We start from the raw sequence: 23,697 nt of genomic DNA, 5'->3' as shown, positions 1-23,697 counted from the left end.
TCTTTGGTGCCTATGAAAATTTATAAGAAATTTGGGAGAAATAATGACTTACAAAACAATAGACCAAATTGTAAGAAAGGTAAAGTTTCCTTTCTATTTGTAGTTGTTGTGGTGTTAGGATGAAGAAAGTTCTTCATGTTTCTATAAAATCTTTATTAATTAAATGATAAGTAATAAAATAATAAGATACTTTAACCAATCATATTTTGACTCAATTATTACAAATTATTATCATGGTAATTAATTATAATTATCTTGATCGAAAAATGACCATATCCCATTGTAATATCTCAATATTCACTTTGTGCCATTTCTCACTATTGGTAAATTATAATTTAGTCACTCTTATTTTTCTACTTATTCAATTTAGTCATCATTCACTAATTTATTTTACCCTTTAGTCTTTCCCTTCTTAGGTTTTTTTCACATTTGGTCCTTCAAAATTTTCACATTTATATTTTAACCCCATGAATTTTGAATATTTACACTAACGCTACAACACTTTCCACATTTTTACGATTTAGTCCCCACCCTAAATTAATCACTCATGTCATATTTCTTGATTCAACTTCCTTTGGTATCCAATGACCTTCACTTTTAACATTTTTATACCTTTTTCACAAAGAATCTATCACATACTATTTAAGACCAAGAGGTTTATGGGATGTTTCATTATTAGCAATTAACTTTTCATGAAGGAATATGTAATGTTATCATGAGATAAAATAGGACCATATTGAGATAATAGATGAGATTAAGGATATCCTATGAAGGTAACACACTTATGACAATGTCATTGGACGAGCATTTAGTAAATACCTTTCATAATGTAATATAATAAGGGAGAGTTCAATCATGGTACTGTAATGAAATGACTACATGATTAAATAATATTGTAATTAATAGATGAAGAGTCGAAACTTAATTACAAATTATTTGAGCCCTAATTATATATGTCCAAAAGATCCCTCTGCTAGCTCTAAATTACCCGAACAAATTACATGTAGAACCGACAATATGGAATGAATGAAAACAATGAGTAAGAGAAACTGGTCACATGCATCACTATCTGCAGTGAATGTACTTTCCTACTAAGTACAAAAGATGACTTATATATTAATTTAATTTCTTCAAATTATTATTTAATTGATTGAAATTAAATAATCAAAATTTGAAGTAAGAATTAAATTAATTAGTCATTGTAATTTATTGAATGAAACAATTAAATATATTTCTTCATAAATTCTAATACGATAAAGTTGTCAGGACTTTAACAACAATTAAAATTGGGTTAAGAAAATAATTCAATTGAGAGAATTATTTAATGAACTAATTAATCAAATAAATAATATTTTGGGAAATAGAAAATAATTATTAGGTTGTATAAATTATAAGTGTTGGATAAAAGTTCAGATAACACATATAATTGTACCCAATACATGAAATGCCCAAAACGCCTGATTTTATTATGAAGGGCGAGAAACCCTAGTTTCTATAGGGATGTCGCTACCCCCTTTTGTTCTACTCGAGTAAAACTTCGTATTTTCTATTAAAACATTATTATTTAATTATACATTATTCAAGCATAACTCTTGTACTATTTTCCTATAAATAGGAACTATGAACTAACCTATTTACAGTACTTTGAGAGTGTCATTATTCTATCAAAAAATAGTGTTAATTTATTTTTAGGATAAATTCTATGTTTTTTTTTAAAGTTCATAGTTTTTGGTTCTATAAAGAGAATTTACTTTCTCACTAGAAGTTAAAAGAAAATTTTATTCTATGCACTTGTTCATTTTTTTTGAGCTCGCACTTAAAGCAATTCGAGATTCGAGGATAATGGAGAAGATTGTCTAGTAGAAAGTTGAGAAACAATTTAGATCATCTCATACAAACTACATATATAATTTTAATTAAGGATTTATTTGTTTAAATACGACAAAGCTCGATTTTTAATAAAAAAATTAAACTTTTGTTATACTTAAGAAAACACTATTTTCTAAAACAAATTTTATAATTGTCTCGTTCGCTCGTCAGAAGCCCAACCCACCTTGATCCCTAGGCATGCAAAGCTTATCTTAGTTGCACGTGCAGTTTCCTAACATTTTGATTGTGGCCCCACTAGAAATTTTGAGTACTTTGATCGATCTTATTTAAGAAAGTATTTTGGGGCCTTGAAACAATAAAACACAAAGTGGAACTGAAGCAATAACGGATTTGACAGTGTGAGATAGGGCTTTAAATTTCCATGATGTGAGCTTCAACTGCATCTTGTCAATCATTTGTAGGGAAAAACTGCTTTTATTCCGCAAACTTCCCAGCTGAATTCCTAAGTACTTTTCAAGGTTTAAAACTTGTTTAACTCCCAAAATATTTGAGATCCAACACTTTGCAGTATGCTTCCCTGCAGGGCTCAGCACCAAGTCATACTAATTGGCATGGATCGAAAGACCAGATAAGACTCTATATCTCCTTTTGATAATTTAAGGCTCTTGCAGATTGCACAGTTGCATTTAAAAAGAGAATGCTATCATCTGCAAATAAAAATAGAAGATTGCAAACAATCTCTGACGATCCGTATGTTTTATTATGCATCTTCCGCCTTTAAAAGCATTAATGAAAGGAATTTCTTACAGAATAAAATCAAATATGGTAATAAAGGATCTCTCTGACATAAACCTCGCCTCGGGTAAATAAGGTCAATAAGACTATCACTTACCAAGATTTGATAGGTCACTATGCTAATATATTGATGGGTTAACCTTTTCTAGAAGTTGCTAAATAATCATCGTATTTTATTATTTTGCAAATTGTATGTTCATTCATTTTATTACTTACTGATTTCTATTTTGTTGTCTTTTAATTTATCGTAACATAGTTAATCAATAAGTCGAGTTGTTAGTTGGAATAATTCATAATATTTATTTTGTAGGTCGTATATTATGAATACTTCTTAATGATTTTATTTCATTATAATTATTAGTTGAAAATAATACTATACAGTTTGAAATTATCAAGTAAATAGTGAACATGTTTTGGGGCCCAACTGAATATTTATTTTTGAACTATATTGGGATGTTGCATCATTTTGTTTAATTCATTTGGTTGGGATGTAAATTTTGGTGTTTAGTTAAGTAAATTATCTTTACTATAAAATTTATTTTTTTCTTAATAAGATAAGTTACTTCAATAATTTTTAGTCTCAATTTTTATAAACTTATGACAATTTTTATTTTTATAACAATTTATATATTATTAATTAAATATATAATTTTAAATTAATTTTATAAATTATAATTATAATAATTCATGAAAAGCGGTGGCATCACCATTCAATTTACTCTTAAAATTGTTGAAAACTAAAACTAATAATTTTAAATAATATATCAATTAATAATAATCTGGTAGAACAATATTTAAAAGTGAAATCTCCCCAAAGTTCTCATTTAGACTTATATTTTATTTACATAAAAAAATTAAATTGATCATAATAATAAAAGCAAAAAGTTAAATTGTTCAAAATTTAATATTCTAGCTAGAATGTAAGATCGTCAAGTAAGAGATAGTGTTGAGATCCTAAATTTCAGAATCTTAACACGGCTAGAAATGTAATATATCCCCGGATGAGAATGTTTAAAACCCAGACATAATAATAAAATTTCCGAAAAAACCGAAACATGATAAAAAAAATTCCGAAATCTAATATTGTTATTGGGTATATAGGATTTGGCAAACTAAATAATCCCTAAAATATAATTGATGAATAATCTTATTAATTAGTTTCGTTTATTTAAAGAAAAGCTAAAATGGATGAATATTTACTTTTATAAAACCTTTTAATTTTTAAATTTACTCAGAAATAACATGGTGATTAATATGTTGTTTAACTATTTAAATTTACCGTCACTGTCAGTTTATATGGAATCTAAACATAGACAACAATGCTACCAACGGACAAAGATTGCAAAAGGAATCTCAATTTATATCTGAATTTGTACTCTGCTAAAATCCCAATCGCAACAGTGGACAAGATATTGTTGTTCAGCAAAAACATCAGCATTCATACACACATACATGTACAGAGATATGGGAAGGAATAATCAAATGGGAATCACTGAATTTCCATAAATAATTAATAAAACAGACGGAGAAAAAAGTGTGATGAAAAAGATAAAAATGAAGTGGGTTCTCTACTGTTGGTCTAATTAGGAAAAAAGAAACACCAGCTTTCCATATCATTCATGCATATATCTTGATTTCCTGCAAAGACATGTCTGGAATATATTGTTCATAGCCATACATTGGGGACTGTTTGGCCCCATTCATTGATCTTCGTTCACAATACACTTTTCAACTCAAATATATAAACAAATACAAATAAAATACACCATATGTTCAATACAATGATGATATACATGTATATATGTATATAAAATTCACCCCCTCTGTCTCTCTCTCTCTCTCAAAATAATAGTATTACTCACACAAAAAGATTGCTAGTCCAGCTTTTTTTTTCTTTCCTCCCCCTCTTCACAGCCTGTCAAGCTTTAATTATTAACATCATAATTATATTTCTTTTTTAGTAAGAGAGGCTCCTAGTTGTTTCTCTAAGAAAACTGTGAAGACCTGTTTTCTATTATATTTCTATAGAATAACAAAAAAGGTTGTTTTTCCATATTCGTCAGAGCTACACTGCTTAGATTGGTCCGTCCATTTTTCACCAAAAGAATAAAAAAAAGGTCATGGTTCTTGCCCATTGAGGTGATTCACTTGTTTCTGGTTATTGTTGGCTTTTGCTTATGGATGAAAAGAGATGCTTGAGTGAAGAATATGTTCAATGAGCTTCGTTTTAGAGAACCACAATATTCCGGGAACTTTTTATTACAGGTAAAAACAGATAGGATCACCAAACCTCCTTCTATATGTACCTGAAAAAGATTTTTTGCTGTTATGTTCTTGAGTACATCTTTATTTGTTTCATGGATGCCAGCTGATGCCAATTATGCCTGTTTTACTCTTTCTTGCAGTTTTTGAGTTTGTCAGATAGATAGATAGATAGATAGATAGATAGATGTAAATTGATAATCTGAGATGCTAGAAAGTGAAAGAAAATGTCTTTTTGTTTATATTAATTTGCAGTTGAAAGGCTACAAAAGCAGGTATCCTAAATGTTTTTCAACTGAAAATTACTGTATAAACTGAAATTCTTTTTCTTACCTATTCACTGTTGAATTATATAATAATTTTTGCTGCTTTTAGGTCTAAATGCTAAGTTCCATCACATATTAACCTCATCTCTACTGAGATTTCATCGTGATTAAAAATGAAAAAGCAAAAGAAAAAAAAAAGGGACACTTTTTGAGAATGAGCTTCTTGAAGATGACGACCACTGTTAAGGTTAGTGATGATGGTACCACTAGAGAGAGAGAGAGAGACCCACAATCCATTTTTGGTCGCTTTATTGTCCTTATCCCTTTTCCTTTTTCCTTGTTCATTGTCTGAGTGGTGTTGAGCAACACTCTAAGATCGCCCCCCCGATGAAAGTCGTTTTGAATTTTCCTTTATACCCCCCTCCTGGCCGCTTCTCTCATTGCTGGCAAAAAGCACTTGTTCTAGTGTTTCAAAGCAACAACTTTTTTCATGTGCGGAGCCAGGCTTTCCAAATATGGTCTGCATTTAGTACACCAAAAAGGGTACCACCAAAGTTTTGGGGTCCATATATATCCAATTACAAAATTAAGGCGTGATCTTGAAGAAGGATTTAACCTCACTTTCCGGATGCGAGGATTTGTTAGTTTCTTTCCAATTGGGCAAGGTTGAAGATGACTCAAGATTGATCAGATCTTTACTTTAGTGTTTGGTGGTCAGATGTCACTTTGGACTCTTATACTTACTTGGGGTCAACCACACCTTGTCTCCTCCACCTTCTCCAATTGTAGTGGCTTTTCATGAATTACAGCCAACCACCTCACTTAGAAAAGAGTATGGAAAAAGAACAGACACGGAAAAAAGTTGTAAGAAAAGGAAAGTAAAAGAGTTCCTAGGAACATTATTGTCTTGTTATGATATTTGCCAACTCTGGTGGCAGCTTTCACCAATACTGTGTATGTTCGTGTGTGATTCCTTTGTAATTGGGACAGAAGGTTTGTTATTGCCTGCATGCCTTCCATAAGTTTAATGGTTCCCTTATACCAATATTTCAGGTATGGGAACCAAACTTAAGTGTGCGATAAATCCATTAGCGACTTCACAAAACAGCAGCAAACTCAGCTTTACAGTGCATTTCGTGGATGACTATTTCCGAACAAGAGTGGTGAAGGAGAATTGTCAAATGGAGAGGGCGCTGGAAAAGCAGCACATGGAATCTATCAGGAAGACAATGCAGATGCATGAAAACATCTTCAAACACCAGGTATATATGGTTAAACATTAATTAGCTTTTGTTACAATTGAAGATTTTGATGATCAAGCATATGTATCCCTCCATGATTTCACATTAATGCATGATTTAAGAACCATTTATATTTCAGCTTTCTTCAAACCAATCCTTCAAATGTAATCCCACAAACAATCAATCACTTGAACGTGTAGTTGAAAATTAAGAAAATAACAAGAAAAAGAATTAATGTGAATTACAGGTACGAGAACTTCATCGCCTGTATAGCGTTCAAAAGATGCTGATGGATGAGCTGAAAAAGGAAATTAAGCAAAACAGATTCTGGGCTACTCCTATGACAAGTTCTGATGTTAACCAGCAACATTTGAGGGCACAAACTACTTGTGTAAACAATTCCCACGTTCAAGCTGAGCTGAGCACAAGGGAGAGGAGTGGTAGTTCTGGTGACACCATGAAAATTGTAAGGGGCTTTGATCTGGAGAGGCCAGCTGGGGAAGACATCTCGGCTGATGCCAGTGCTGTTGTAGAAGACCAAGCAGGGCCTAGCTCCCTCATGCACTCCAGAATTAGTCACATGAGCATTCAAGGCTCTGATGATAGTGAAGTTGAACTGACACTAAGCATTGGAGGCAGCAGCTCAAGCAAAAAGATGGCGGAGAATTCCAAACCCCATACTCAAGAATTAGGAAGCTCAAATTCTCATTCAATTCATATGGGAAATAAGGAGCTGGCTTCATCAGCTTCATTTAAATCAGAGAAGGGAGAGGATTGCAGTGGCCCCAACACTCCAATGAGCGCTTCTAGCGCAACATTTGATCAGGAAAGGAAACGACCACATTGGCTTTTCCAAGGTTTGAGCATAAACAGGACTTGAAACAGTTGAAAAGTATTTATTTTTTATTTATCATTTTTAACTTAATTTGTATGTGTGTATCCTAATCTTTACTTGGTTCATGACTCTAGAGATTCCTAATCTTTACTTTATCCTCCTTAACCTAATAAATGGATAATTAAGTCACCCATCTTTTTGGGTGTACACATTGTTGTAAATAGGTCAGCCGCCAAGGCATTGGTTTTTTATTAATGTTTTTTTTTCTCTTTCCCAGCCATTTTTCTTCAAGTGGATAAGAATGTGAATGCTCAGATAGCTCATCTCTTTCACAAATGCTAATCAATGCAAAAACACGTGGTTCAAGATGAATGGAATATTTTTCCGCCCACTACTGTTTCAGTATTTTAATCTTTACTTTCTATGCCGGGCTAGTTTTCAGTTTTATACATAAATCAGTAATTACAATGCAAAGATTAGTTTTTTTCTATTTAAATAGGAAAACTAGAAGGCGACGGTTTGTGATTCCAAAATAAATCAGTAATTTAATGATTTTTTAAATGTATTTGAACAGAGATTAATTTTTAATGTTTAATGCTTAATGCTTAATATCACAAATTTACATTTTCTAAAAAATCTATCAAATATCTTAAAAATATTATTTACGTAACATCCTCTAAACATAAAAAAAGTTATATTTTCTAACAAATAACACAAATAAATTTCTGTAAAATATTTTCTACGGAAAGTAGTATAAACATAACTAAAAATTAGAGATTCTACCTGGAAATTGAAGATATTGTTTTGCCAAAAAGGCAGGAGAAAAAAAAAAACAAAATTGTCGGTCCAAAAACTAAAAACGAAGACAACTTTGAGTACTAATATAGTATGTACTTATAAAATTGAATAAATCTGTACAGGACAGCTATATGCTGCCCAATATTCTGTGAGGTTTGAACAAAAGAAATCTGATAGTGTTAGGAAAGAACACAACATCCTGGGAAACAAAATCTTGGTACAGAATTTGGTTATTTGAGTTTGTGAGAACATGGCAAATTCAAGGTCCTAAAAATGCTCTTAGGTTGTCATTTCTCAAGCATTGGATCTCAACTAACGGCAGGTTGGCAAAGGCAATGATCCATCTATATTCAATTAATCTGGCATATAATAGTATGAAGAAATCACCGTCCTTCTGCAATGATTAAAAATACTAGTAAGACAAACTCCAACTAAAATTAATTAACAAGGTATTCAATTAGAAGCTAATAAAATCATTTTAATTGAACAACTATAAATTTCGACAAAATAATTTAAAATTTAAGGTTAAAAGTATCAGTTTCATTATTGCTCAACTTTTTTTATGGGTAATGTATTAGTCACTCAGTTATTAATCTTTATTTTAATTAATTATAAAAAATTATAAAATATCAACATTTATACATTGTGTTAATCTAATCTTTATTCTAAAAAATCTAACCTTCAACATTTACACATTGTATAATTTGATTTTTTTTCAACTTTATTTTTTATTTGTGACCCTTTCACCTAAAAAGCAATATATATTATTAGCTAAATTTGATTGAAAATATTCAAAAATATGGAAAAACAAAAAAAATCCAAGATAACGATTTTTATTTTAATCATATTTTAAAATTAGCCCTTAATATCACAAAGAAAAGTAAAACTGCAAAAAAGGACCAAATTATATAATGTGTAAATGTTGAGGGTTAATGTTTTTGAATCAAAACTAAATTGATATAATTTATAAATGTTGAGGATTAAATTAGCTATTATACCAATTTTAAAAATTGCCACCATTGGCCAACTGGTGACCAAACAAGACAAAATTAAATAGTTGAGTGATGATCTCCCACGAACTACGTTGTTATGTACATCCTTTTTCACATGATTTTAGATTGTTTAATAGTTAAATAAAGTCATTTTAGTATTTATTTATGATTTTACAATTGAACCAGCTTTTTAAGTTTCCCCATAGTTTTTTATGATATTTTGATACTTAAATAAGGTTATGTGGTGATGTAGGTTGAATCGGGACTAAAGATGCAACTTCAGGTAGAAATTGCTGCCAAAGTCACGACAACGAAGCATGGAAGTTGCGACATCAAAGATCGAGTTGAAAATAGCCTTTGAACAGACACAAAAGTGAATGTCGAGACATCGTGTAACGCCCTTTACTCGACCCGAATCACCAAGTTTGGATATTGGATGTTACGACATATAAACACTTAGCATAAATTTTAAAAAGTATGTGTATAATCTTTTTTCAACATACTTATTATTTTTAATAAATGTTTTTTGAACAAAGAAATAAATAAAACCTTCAAGAATACAACAAACCCTTAAAAATAATATAAGACATTACAATGCGAAAGTTTGTTAAAGACAGACTCTTCTTGGTGTAGAGAACTATACGCCATATTTCTAAGTTGTCTTCTATATACATAATATCCCAACCCGTTGTTTCCCTAGTGCATTCTTGACTTGGTCCCTCCTAGAAAACCCACTCACATAGCAGAACCTGAAACATAAAAAAACACATTGTAAGTTCATGCAAACTTAGTAAGTGTTAATACAGAATACCTTGAAACCTTTCTAGTTGAATTCTATAGTGAAGATATTGGATTTCGTTTTTGTCCTTAGCAGATACTTTCCTATACTGGCATATACATATTCATACACTTCCTTACTTGACTAATCTATTCACGAATTATTCTTTGGACTGATTCCTAGATTTCATTAATCAGTACTTAAAATTAAAATGTACCTCTCCAAATGAATATCCATACAGAACTTACCTTCGATGGAATTCTTCATTCAATTGACATAAAATGCTTTTTCTCTCAAGATGGTTGCTCACAGACACTATTCTTGAAGGATAATAAAACTAGCGGATCTTTTGAGTTGAACTCCATATTGATCTTAATTCTAGCGGGTTCTTATTCTGATTCTAGTAGCTGTTAGATTTCCAATCAAATCATATTCTGAATCAACTCCCAAATCGTAACTTATTCTGATAATGGAATGTTCCAAATCATCTAGTAGAATTCCAGATGACTATGTTATATAACATGACCATGGCTCACTTGACAAACAACCTATATTCTAGCTGACATCTAAACGAAACATGAAAAACCATTTAGCTTTGGCGGTTACTAGATTGCTCAGATTACTTCCTTAAATAGTGTAGGCAAACACAGGTCCAGTAAACACTTACACCTTTCATAATTATTAATACGTCGATTTCCTGTACGGATAGATTACTATGGTGGATACACCCTTTAAATAATACCACTAGAAACTCTTTCAAAAGTTATTTAGATCATATTCAAATTCTGCCATAAGACTAACCAAGCAGATATATCATTAAACTTACCAATTCTCTATCATTAGATTAGTTAGCAAATAAGTCTCGAAGTTTACCTAGATCACAACACTGAAGCGCTCGATCAGACTTCACCACCAGGGTGTTACAGAATACGGAACATAAACATCACAAAATAAGCCACATAGGCTTTATCAAATACACTATAAAGGCCTTATAGTACACGCCACGGAGGTGTCATAAAGAATTACGTGTTTATTGTCTCATCGAACTATCTCAGAGGTTGCCATGAGGTTTCTCGCACATGGTCTTATACTTAACTTCATGTCGTGATCTGCCAGTACAACCCATATTTTACTAGAGGCATTACAATGAATGTTTTCATCATCACACAATGCCATGGGTCTTAGCCACATGATCTTATATATACTCTCATGTCGTGATCTACCAGTCTAGTCTAAATCTCACTAGAGGCATCACTATGAGTATTTTGTTGTCACCGTGATTTGCCTGTCCAATTAGCAATGCCCCTGCCTTATTGGAGGCATCACAAATGGATGCTAGCTTATCCAACATACTGTACGCTTACCCAGATTCATTTTCATACTTGACCTATACATATTCTCTTAACAAAATTCACCTTTCCACACCTAATTTGACATGCATTTACATCATACATCATTTTATTCATACATTAACTTATTTACCTTAAATGTGAACATGTAGCGACATTACTATGCTTTACACACTTACCAATTATACGAGATGTTATCATCATAAATCTCTAGTTGAGCAATTCATATGTAGGAACCAGGATAAAGATTCACTTGATACTCACATTTAGTACATCTCAAAGTTCCAAACCTGAATATTTTCCTCGAACTAGCTACAACAACTGCTTAAAGAATATGGAACTACCATTAAAACCCCTTTACAGATAGATTACTAACGTTTCAACTACAGACAACCCCATATAGGGCCTCTTATTCATAACTTACTCTTTACATGCTTTTTAACATCCTTACTCTTTCAAAAACTTAACATGCAAAGTTATCAAACTTACTAGGAGGTGGAACATCCACTGATAAATTCAAAAACCTTAGCTTCCAACTTAATAAAAGAGAATAGAACATATAAATTTAAGAAAAAAAACCAGAGAGTAATATTGAAGGAATAAAAACCATCCAGACGATCCCTTCTCACCATATATATACACCTAGTATCTCTTAATGGACCTTGACAAGTGTCAAATGCATATAGAAGTTGTCCCCTTAATGGCCTACAAAAACTGGAGAAAATATTAAAAAAAATTCGATGTCGATGCTATTTGACCGGTCAAACCATTTAGTTGCCCCTCAACCAATCACGTTATAGAACCCCACATACACATTGTTTGAACAAACCGTGCGTACCATATATGGTATGGCCTTAGAGACATTTTAGTCCTTTACAACTTAACATGTACATAGTGGGCGCATCATGCTCAACTAAAATTTTGAGCAAATTTTGAGGCGTACTCTTTCTTCTATTGAAGAATACTACAGGAATAAATCCTTAAATACTTCTATGCGTGGATACTCTATACGCCAAACATTAGTTCGACAAAAATCTATTAATTGGCGGACTACACTACTATAATACGCCAAATAGATAACTTCAAAACAATACGCCTTTTTCTCGAATCTGCCAGATCTAGGATGTGACAACTCTTCCCTCCTTAACGAAAATTTCATCTTAAAAAATTTTCCAACTTGAGAAATTCCATTACTATGACTATATAACTAACTGTCTGCCCGAGACGTATAGGACCAATTGACGAAATGCCCCACAAACTCACAGCGGTTTCTCTTTAGAGACGTATACTTTAGAGATCTCAGCTGGTGAGAATACCAACAACATGTTCCAATTGATGGATTCTAATCTTGGCAGATACTCTCATGGTTTTGATCATCACTTATCTTGCACTTTGACAGATGTCGAATTGATATTACAGGATCTGAATAGTTTGCAAAATTTTAAAATTTTCGCACACATTTCATTCCTTATAAAACTGAAACTTAAACACCCTTCTCAAACACCTTGTTGAATCGTTGACACCCTAATTTTCTTTTTCGCATCACAACCTCTTTGCTTCTTTTTTCTGCTTTCACTTCACCTCTCATTAAAGGTAACTTCCTTCTCTTTACTCCTCTTACTATTATATCGAAAAAGGTTAGAACCACCACTCATGGAAAAGGTCGCGACAGCTGTGCGACGAGTAGCCGAAATGACAGCCCAAGAGATACATTCTCGATTGGACCCAGAGGTCCCAATGGCACACAACGTGTGGTCGCTCGTTATCATGATTGTGCCACCACTGATGAAGAACTAACCCGATACTTAAAAGCTAGGAGGATTCGATGTCCCAATTTTTCTTTTGATTTCCATATCGCTCAAGAGGTGTCATTTGAGCGATAACACCGAAGGCTTTATCCTTCCACTCTTCTTGCTTGAGGCGGGGTTTCATTTACCTCTACACTTCAGAGCAACTCTCAACCCTTTTCTAGTAGATGCTAGTGGCTTACTTCCTCGATTGCTACATGCACAATGAGCTTCTTATTCTTGGTGTATTCCAGAATATATACTTATTGAAAGTAAAAAGGCAGGGCGCTTAGATTGGAATGCCCCATTTCAGTGCGCGTCAAGGCTTTGATCCAATCATCCAAAATTGGACCTCGAATCTTCACCTCAAAAAGAGTAAATTTGTGAGGGTCACTTGCAAACTTCAGACCATATTTGGCTTCCCCACTCTATGGTCCCTCATAGGAGTAGATGTTTGCCAACAAAACCAATAGGTCGATTTAGTGGTTCCTTGGTACCAGTATAAATGACTAAAAGTGAGGCATGTTCTGGAGTCGGTGCAACTTGTTTATGTTCGAAATGATTTCCAGTATTTCCTGGAAGGGTTGAGTCTTAACGATTGTCAAACACATGACCTTCTTTAATGGACAGTGATGCATCTTAGAACTGACTAAAAATTTGACTAAGGCAAGTGCAATTATCAATTAATAGTATAGTTACGGTAAACAAATATATCGTTCCCACGAAGACTAAAAGTACTAGTAATTATTGTATTTCTATTATTTAACCGAATTGTAGTGGCCCAAATTTGTTTGGCCCAGACAAAACAAAAACCAATAAATAAATAAAAATTCTGTTAATATCAAAGTCCACTTACAAAAACAAATTGGCTCAAATACAAATGCCCAAATTACCTAAACTACCTTAACCCAATTTGCTAACCTAAACCCTAATACCCAGTAACCCAAAGCCCAATAGGCCACTATCCTAAACCTAAACACAAAAAAAGAAAACCTTAAGTCTTCGGTGCCGCTGCCGCTATTGCTGCGTTAGCAGACACGCCCCTTTGCCACCATCGCTACGGGTACCTATAAAAAAGGAAAAAAAAGAACAAAGATAAGGAAACAAAAGAAGGACAGAAAACAAAGTAGAAACAAAAAATAAAAAAGAAATATTGTAATTAAAATGGCTATAAAAGCCAAACTTTTGAACAGAGAAGAAATCGAATACAAAAAAAAAATCCAAGTTAAAAGAATGGTATTTATTTTTATTTTTGAAACAAACAATTTTTTTTACCTGTTTTGTCATTCGTGCCATCATAGAAACCCTCTCCGACTCAAAAAGCCTCAGAATCCCCTAGGGTTCTATCGAGGGCCTTGCTGGAGATGGGAGAAACCGAAAGGTTTCTTCCTTTTTTTTTCTCTTTTTTTGGGTTTTTTTAAAGGTTTTCTAACCCTGCATTTTATACTTTCAAATGATTTTTAAAAAAAATTTGGATCTTTAGCCACTGGAGGCGGCGGTCTCCGTCGTCGATGATCGGCAACCACAGCGGATACCCACCACTCCATGGCCGGACAAAGGGGAATGATTTGAGAGAGAAAAAAAGGGGACAGGGAACTTTATTTAAAAAACAAGGTTAAAATGAATTTTTTGGAAAAAAATTAATTTATATAGGCCCTTAAAACGGTATCATTTTGGGCTTGGCTTTTAGATTCCCAAAACGACGTCATTTTGGGGCCGACCCGACCCCTCCCAAGATCCTGTGTTTTTTAAGGGAGGGGCTATTTGCTTCTTAGACCCGTCCACTTTTTCCCCTTTTTAATTTCATCCTATACTCTTTTTTTATTTATTTCATTTTTACCCTTTTATTTTTATTTTCTTACATTTTGGTCCCCTAACCTACTATTAACCCATTAAGGGAATGACATGGGTGCAGGGGTGGGGAAAATAACATCCTGGGTCCCTAAAAATTTATATTTTTTTAATTTAATCCTTTTTTTGTTTTCTTACAATTTAGACTTTAAAATTTTTTAGGGTTTCAATTTAGTCCTTTTTTTAGATTCGGTCCCTTTACTTTCTGTTATTTAAATTCCAGCATGTTTAAAGTTTTATTTATTATTTTTCCCCTTTAAATTAAGGAATTTATAGTTTTACCCTCAAATTTCTCGATTATTTCCTTTTAGTCTGTTATTTACTTTTTTGTTTTTTTTAATTTGCACTTTAAATTTCATTTAAATTTCAATTTAGTCCTCTATTGAGTGTATTTAACATACTTATTTCTTTTTAATTCCTTGCACTTTTAATCTTTTTTATTTATATTTTTGCCCCTTCAAATTGTATAATTTATTCTTTAGTCCTTAATTATTATTATTAGAACTAATTAATATTTTGTAAACATTATTATTAGTTATGATATATTGCATTATTTATGTTCTTATGACATCATATAAAACATTTAAACATACTCGTGTATCTTATATAATTTTTTATGTTCGAATAAGTCCATAGTCTGTCATATTAGAAGCTTTATTTTCATACATTGTATATTTAGCAATTTGAACCAAGGAGATATTTTTTATTTTGAGGATTCGAAAAATTGTGCCCCTAACTTACGAGGTACAATTTTCTCCTTAAACCAAAAGAATCGAACGTCCCTTCTCTTTAAAAAAATTAAAAAAATATAAGATTTGGTAAATAATTAAACGGTGAGCGTTCTTATTTTTGAGAATTCGAGATTTTGTGCCCCAACTTACAGGACATGACTTTTCGTCTTGATCGACCTGAAATGAGAAAACCTCATTATTAAAAATTCAATTTAGATAGGGACATTTTCAATACCATCAAATAACATCACATGAAAGGGATCGTATTTTAAATCCTCTTCAAATTCTCAATTTCGACGCCAAGACATCAAGTAATCAACTAGGTACCAACTTTGGGCGTTATGAGGGTGCTAATCCTTCCTCATACGTAATTGAATCCTAAACCCTTTCCTGGATTTTGTAGACTCAAAAACATCATTTTAGTAAATCTAGCATTTTATTAAAATGACCAAGTTTTGAGGTGATCCAATCACACCTAATTAAAAAGGATTGGTGGTGAGTCCATCTTCATTTTTAAAATAAAAAGTAGAGTTAAAAAAAAGGTTTCGACAGCTTGGCGACTCCACTAGGGACTAATAAGAGATTTAAGCCTCAAGTTGATTACTTTTTGGTTTTTTTTTCCAAAATTGAGAATTTGGGTTTAAATTGGCAATCCTTTCCTTGCATTTCATCATTCATGTTTTGGTGATAAATAATGTCTTTATTATCTCAGGTTACATACATATGTTTTATTGCTTCGAGAGTTTCTCTCTGTATATTTCCATATATACTGCATGGCATAATCTTTCCATTCCACCCTTCTTAAGTGGGAGTGAGAAGCTATTCTGTCGTGAGGTCTTCACCTCTGTGTAGGATAGTGGATCACTTTCAGGATATCCGCACCTATGTCTTCGTGAGGTCTTCAGCTCCTTGCAGCTGTAGGGAAATGTATTCCCCTAAACTGAACTTGGCCCGTCTGAGCCTATAATGAGTGAAGATCGAGGAATTTGTTGGTTCAGATACCTTTACTTTAGAACTAAACCGCATGTAATAAACCCTAAGAGCCAACCTTAGCAAGAAGCATGTCAAACCTTTAGTGGTTACCCAAATATACTACAAAGAAGAAACATTTTAATTGCTATTCTTTGCTTTGTATTCAAGCTTTATACAAAAAGTACTGACGTGTTTCATTTTGTTTTGGCTATAGTTGCATTACAATTTCATCTTAGAGGAAAAATATTGACTTGTGTTCAGTTGTTATATAGAGAGTTTGTCATAGAAAAGGGTCTTCTTGATAAAATGGAAGTGTCCGTTTTATGTAAAGAAACTTTTTTTCTAGTAAAGTTATTCTAATGGAATTGAACTAGAATCAGTTCCTTTTTGCATGCATCTTTTCCATTCATTACATACATTAAATTTCATGAAATCCAAAAGTGCGCCGAGTTTAGGTCTCTAGTACAGAGCCTGATGGACAACAAAGAGTTGGAATTCTTTGAAGTTATCAAGGGTTTGGAGGGCAAAGATGCTTGTGCCTCTGAAGAGGAAACTAAGGAAGAGAACCTATCAAGAATTCGTCTCTATATCCCAGGAAGTGTTCTAAACAACTGGACTGTAGATGAGATCCCTGTAGTTTTTAGAACTATTTTAGAGTAATGTTCAGAACATACCCATAGCTCTAAGCCTGGGAGCAATAAGGATCCTTTTGTGAAATAGGCGCATGTCCATTATCTTTATTTCAGTGAAAACAATGTATTTTTAAATCCCATTTGGCAAACACTTCATTATTTCCTTCATTCATACTCATACCATATAGATAATCATTCTTAAATTCATTTGTTCCTTGGGTCTGTTTTTATTCCTATAAAAGGTTTCCGGATATTAATGATATGAGCGACGCTGCTGTTAACTCGGAGTCTCCTTTTGAGTAGGATATGTGTCCAAAGAAACCTCAGGACTTTGAAGATAATTTAGATTGTAAGTTGTCTCCTGGTTTGTTAAGGATGGAAGAGCAAGATAAGAAACAGATCCTACCTCACAATGACTCAATAAAAATTGTGAACTTAGGGGATAAACAAAAAAAGAAAGAAGTGAAAATTGGAACTTGCATCACTATAGAGACAAGGCGAGACCTCATTGAGTTACTCAAAGAATTCAAAGATGTCTTTACATGGTCGTATGAAGGCATGCTTGGTTTTAGTATTGATATCATGGTACACCAACTTCCCATAAAGGAAGAATGTAAGCCAGTTCAGCAAAAACTTCGAAGGATGAGGCTTGACATCCTGTTGAAAATAAAAAAAGAGGTTAAGAAACAATTTGACGCTAGTTTCGTCCAAGTGGTCAAATATTCGTAGTGGGTAGCCAATATTGTCTCCGTCCCTAACAAATATGGGAAAGTGCGATTGTGTGTGGACTACAGGGATTTAAACGAGGCCAACTCGAAGGACAATTTCCCTTTGCCTCACATTGATACCCTAGTGAACAACACGATAGGTCATTCACTATTTTCCTTCATGGATGGTTTCTCCAGATACAACTAGATAAAGATGCATCCTAAAGATATGGAGAAGACCACATTCTTAACAATGTGGGGAACATTTTGTTATAAAGTGATGCCATTCGGACTGAAAAAGCAAGAGCAATATATCAAAGAGCCATGGTAACTTTGTTTCATGATATGATGCACAGAAATTGAGGTTTATATCGATGATATAATCACAAATTCTAGCTAAAGCTGAATCCAGCAAAATACATTTTCGGGGCCACATCAAGTAAATTGCTGGGATTTGTAGTCAGCGAGAAAGGGATCGAGATTACCCTCAGACAAATTCAGTGCTATACAGAAGTTACCACCGCCGCGTACCCTAAAGGAGGTTTAGGGTTTCTTAAAGAGGTTAAATTACATTTTCTGATTCATTTGAGAACTAACGGAGAAATGTGACCCCATATTCCGTCTCCGTAAGAAACATGATCAAGTTGTATGGGATGAGGAATGCCAAAAGACCTTCGACAATGTTAAACATTACTTGTCCAATGTCCCAATGTTGATGCCACCTAGCTTAGATAAACCACTGATTCTATACTTGGCAGTATTTGGAAATTCTATGGGATGTGTACTAGGCCAACATGATGAGTCGGGGAGGAAAGAAAGAGCAATCTATTATCTCAGCAAGAAGTTCATCGAATGTGAGACAAGATATTCGCCAATCGAGAAGCTGTGTTGCGCCTTAGTCTGGACTACCCGAAGGCTGAGACAGCACATGTTGTACCATACGACTTGGCTCATTTCAAAAATGAAACCTCTAAAGTACATGATGGAATCAACCGCGTTAAATGGAAGAATAACTCGATGACAAATTGTGCTCTCTGAATTTGATATAATCTTTGTAAACCATAAAGCAGTAACGGGAAGTGCAATAGCAGATTTCCTAGCTAGCAGAGCTCTAGTAAAGGGAAGTGCAATACCAAATTAGGATTTGATGTATGTTGCGACCCCTGAAGAAGGTGTTCCAAGAGAATATACTTGGAAACTGAATTGTGATGGCGCCTTAAACGCTATGGGTAACGGAATTGGTGCAGTCCTAGTATCTCCAAACGAAGATCACTATCCTTCCACTAGTAAACTTGATTTTGATTGTACAAATAACATGGTGGAATACAATGCGTGTATCATGGGTATCCGTGCGACTATAGAACATAAGATCAAAGTGCTGGAGGTATATGGGGATTTTGCACTAGTAAACTATCAACTCAGGGGTGAATGAGAGACAAGAGATTCCAAGTTGATTAATTATCGAAAATTGGTTCTTGATTTAATTAAGGAATTTGATGACATCTCATTCTGCTACCTCCCGCGAGATGAAAATAAAATGGCCGATGCCTTGGCTACCTTAGCCTCCATGGTCAGAGTGAACAAATAAGAGGATGTAGAACCTATCCAAATTAGCATTATGAGGCCCCGGCCCATTGTTACAATATCGAGAAAGAACCGCAAATACCCAAAGCAGGCAACCGAGAATGATAAAAAGACGCTAAGAAGGTTGACCAATGACTATGTCCTAGATGGGGAGATCCTATACAAAAGAAGAAAGGATTAGGTGTTACTGAGATGTGTGAACAATGTTAAAGCTGAGAAGACTCTAGAAGAAGTCCATGAAGGTGTTTGCGGAACACATGCTAATGGTTTCACCATGGCCAGAAAAATCATGAGATTCGAATATTATAGGTCTAGCATGGAAGGGATTGTGTCAATTATGCCAAGAGGTGTCATAAATGCCAAATTTATAAGGACAAAATTCATGTGCATTCTTCACCTCTCCATGTGATGACTTCTCCATAGCCATTCTTTATGTGGGGCATGGATGTCATTGGGCCAATCTCGCCAAAGGCTTCCAATGGGTATCGATTCATCTTCGTGGTCATTGACTACTTGACAAAGTGGTTAGAAGCCGCTTCTTATGCTAATGTCACAAAGTCGGCAGTTAGCAAATTCTTGAAGAAAGAGATCATATGTTGGTATGGAATGCCAGAAAGGATCATATTTGACAACGCATTAAATTTAAACAACAGTAAAAAAGCGGAGGTTTATAGTCAATTCAAGATCAAACATCACAACTCGTCACCATATCGCCTAAAAATGAATGGTGCAGTGGAGGCAGCCAATAAGAACATCAAGAAGATCGTGGGGAAAATGATAGAGACTTATAAAGATTGACATGAAAATTACCATTTGCCCTCTATCTTACCAAACGTCTTTCAGAACCTCCACCAGGGAAACACCTTTCTCATTGGTTTATGGAAAGGAGGCAGTCTTGCCCATTGAAGTCGAGATTCTTTCTCTCCAAGTTTTATCAGAGTTGAAGTTAGATGAAGTAAAATGGATCCAATCTTGATATGATTAGTTGAACCTGACCAAAGAGAAGAGATTAAAAGCTGTCTGTCATGGTTAGATGTACCAAAAATGAATGATGCAAGCTTGTGACAAAAAGGTCCACCCCAAAGAGTTCCGTTAGGGCAACCTGGTGTTAAAAATATCCTTCCCATACAAAAGGACTTTAGAGGAAAATGAATGTCAAATTGGGAAGGACCTTATGTGGTAAAGAGATCCTTTTCTAGAGGAGCGCTAATTCTCACTAAGATAGATGGCAAAGATCTACCCAATCATATGGATTCGAATTCCGCCAAAAAATACTTCACCAAAAAAAGAGAGATGCCAAGGCAAAAGCCTGCAAAGGGCGTCTTGAGACAAAAGAAGTTTTGAGTTGAAAACCCAAAAAGGGCGACTCAAATTTTGATTGAAGAATGTATGTGTAATAGTCGTTTCCTCTTAAAGGTGACAAAAAGGAAAAACTTTACATTTTGGGGCATCAACAAAGTACTCTAGATTTCCTAAACATATATCAGGCTCAGAATGATCTTCAATAAGTTTGCTCGAAGAAGCTCATACTACGATATCTGGGGCATCTAATTTCATTTTAGTCACTTTATGTTCTGGCAGCGTTTGCCACTTCGATTAATCTTTTTATTAATAGCATTGCCCTTAATAAATTTTAGTCTCGTCTATTTTTATGACCTTTTCAAAGTATTTTTTGCATTTAAATAACAATTAATGGACTAAAAATATTAAAGTAAAAGGATTTATGCATGTTGCTCTGAAAGATTTCTAAATAGTACAAGGTCCTGAAATAGGGCCATTAGTTAGAAATAACCAAAATTCAAAGTTGGAAAGATCTTGGAACGAATAGTTGAAATTGTGATTACCTCTTTAGGTTTCTTGTCAAAGATACTAGATTTGAAGAAGAGGGCATGGTAACACATTAGTGATAGAACATTGACGAACAACGAGAAATATCAGCCTAAGCACTAAAAAGAGGACTATTATCGAAAATGACATTTTGCATTCATACAAATATCATCTATATATATCTAGTTAGGAACATTTGATTCATTCCAATCATAGCACCATAATTGCTTGGCATAAAATATAGGCCTATAAAATGGATCTAAAGGTCCTATTCCCCAGAGGGTGGTGTAACAGATCAGTGAAGCTACAATTCCTATACCATTGAAGTTGCTGTGGGTCGGATTGAAGCTATAGTAGTGAATCTTATCTCCTTAAAGTTGCAGTGGAGAAGGATGAAGCCACAAATCCTATACCCCTGAAGTTGCAGTGGGTTGGAATTAAATTACAATGGTGAATCTTATCTTCTTGAAGTTGTAGTGGAGCAAGATGAAGCTACAAATCCTATACCCCTGAAGTTGCAGTGGGTCGAATTGAAGCTACCATAACGAATCTTATCTCCTTGAAGTTGCAGTGGAGCAAGATGAAGCTACAAATCCTATACCCTTGAAGTTGCAATGGGTTGGAATGAAACTACAATAGTGAATCTTATCTCCCTGAAGTTGTAGTGGAGAAAGATGAACTTATAAATCGTATATCCCTGAAGTTACATTAGAATAGATCAAAACAATAGTGAATCTTATCTCCCTGAAGTTGCAGTGGAGCAAGATGAAGCTACAAATCTTATATCCCTAAAGTTACAATGGAATATATCGAAACTATAGCGAAAAAACTCATTTCTTTGAAAATAAAGTGGAGCCAAATAAAGTCAAATCCCATCTTCCTGAGTTACGGTGAAAGGGATAAATTAGTTAGTGCAATCCCCCTAAAGTTGCAGTGGGTTGGAATGAGAGTCAACAACAAATCTTATCTCCTTGAAGTTGCAATAGTGCAAGATGAAGCTGTGATACTAAATCCTACCTTCCTAAAGTTGTAACGTAGCTAATACAATAAAGTAGAGTAATTAAGGAATTGAAAGAGTGGGTTACTTGAAAAAGAGAAGCACTAGAGAATTCGAGATTCAAAGAGACTGGACAGAATTAATCCTCTTTTGAAGTTTTTGTTCCCTTGCCATTACAAGACAATGAGCAAAGAAGGGCAGCTGTAGTGGCCCAAATTTGTCCGGCCAAGACAAAACAAAAACCAAAAAAAAAATAAATAAAAAGTCTATTAATATCAAAGTCCACTCACAAAAACAGATTGGCCCAAATACAAAAGCCCAAATTACCTAAACTAACCTAACCCAATTTGCTAACCTAAACCCTAATACCTAATAACCCAAAGCCCAATAGCCCACTATCCTAAACCTAAATAGAAGAAAGAAAGCCTTAAGTCTTCAGAGTTGCTATCGCTCTTGCCGCGTCAGTAGGCACGCCCCTTTGCTACCATCGCCACGGGTACCTACAAAAAAGAGAAAACAATAACAGAGGCAGAGAAATAGAAGATGGACAGAAAATAGAGTAGAAACAAAAAAAAGAAAAAAGATATTGGAATTAAAATGGCTATAAAAGCCAAACTCTTGTAATTTTCAAACAGAGAAGAAATTGAATACAAAAACAAAAAAAAAACCAAAGTTAAAAAAAGGTAGTTCTTTTTTATTTTTGAAGCAAACATAAAATAGGGAGACAAACAATTTTTTTACCTTTTTCATCATTCGCACCGTCGTAGAAACCCCTCTCCGAATCGAGAAGCCTCAAAATCCCCTATGGTTCCGTTGAGGGCCTCGTCAGAGAGGGGAGAAACCGAAAGGTTTCTTCATTTTTTCCTCTTTTTTTGGATTTTCTAGCCCTAGATTTGTATTTTACACTTTCAAAGGATTCTAAAAAAGTTTTTTTTTTGGATCTCTGACCACCAGAGGCGGCGTTCTCCATTGCCAATGACCGGTGGCCACAACAAAGACCCACCACCCCATGGCCGGATAGAGGGGAATGATTTGAGAGAAAAAAAGGAGGGCAAGGAAGTTTTTTTTAAAACAAGGTTAAAATTAATTTTAAAACAAGGTTAAAATTAACTTTTTTGGAAAATTTGTAATTTATATAGGCCCTTAAAACAATGTCGTTTTGGCTTGGCTTTCAATGCACAAAATGGCGTTATTTTGGGGCAGACCCGAACATCCGACCCAACCCCTCCCAAGATCCGCGTGTTTTTGAAGGGAGGGGCTAATTGCTTCCTAGACCCTTCCACTTGTTTCCCCTTTTTTAATTTCATCCTATACTCCTTTTTAATTTTTCACTTTTACCCTTTTATTTTATTTTCATACATTTTGGTCCCCTAACCTACTGTTGACCCATTAAGGGAATGGCACGTGCGTAGGGTTGGGTAAAATAGCATCCTGGGTCCTTAAACATTTCTATTCTGTTTTAA

The 23,697-nt window shown here is 34.0% G+C and overlaps 1 protein-coding gene across 1 annotated transcript; it reads left to right on the top strand.

Annotated features, from left to right (window-relative positions):
• Positions 1–4,399: 4,399 nt before the first annotated feature.
• On the top strand, positions 4,400–7,449 carry LOC107912922 (uncharacterized). Its single transcript, XM_016841313.2, has 3 exons — positions 4,400–4,890; positions 6,207–6,415; positions 6,642–7,449. Exons 2-3 carry the CDS (start codon positions 6,209–6,211, stop codon positions 7,272–7,274), a joined length of 840 nt encoding a protein of 279 aa, XP_016696802.1. The 5' UTR covers positions 4,400–4,890; positions 6,207–6,208; the 3' UTR covers positions 7,275–7,449.
• The last annotated feature ends 16,248 nt before the right edge of the window (positions 7,450–23,697 follow it).

The sequence above is a fragment of the Gossypium hirsutum genome, chromosome D08 (assembly GCF_007990345.1).
Source record: "Gossypium hirsutum isolate 1008001.06 chromosome D08, Gossypium_hirsutum_v2.1, whole genome shotgun sequence".
NCBI classification, from domain to species: domain Eukaryota; kingdom Viridiplantae; phylum Streptophyta; class Magnoliopsida; order Malvales; family Malvaceae; genus Gossypium; species Gossypium hirsutum.
Note: the sequence above shows the minus strand (reverse complement) of the source record. Positions and strands in the feature narration are given on the sequence as shown.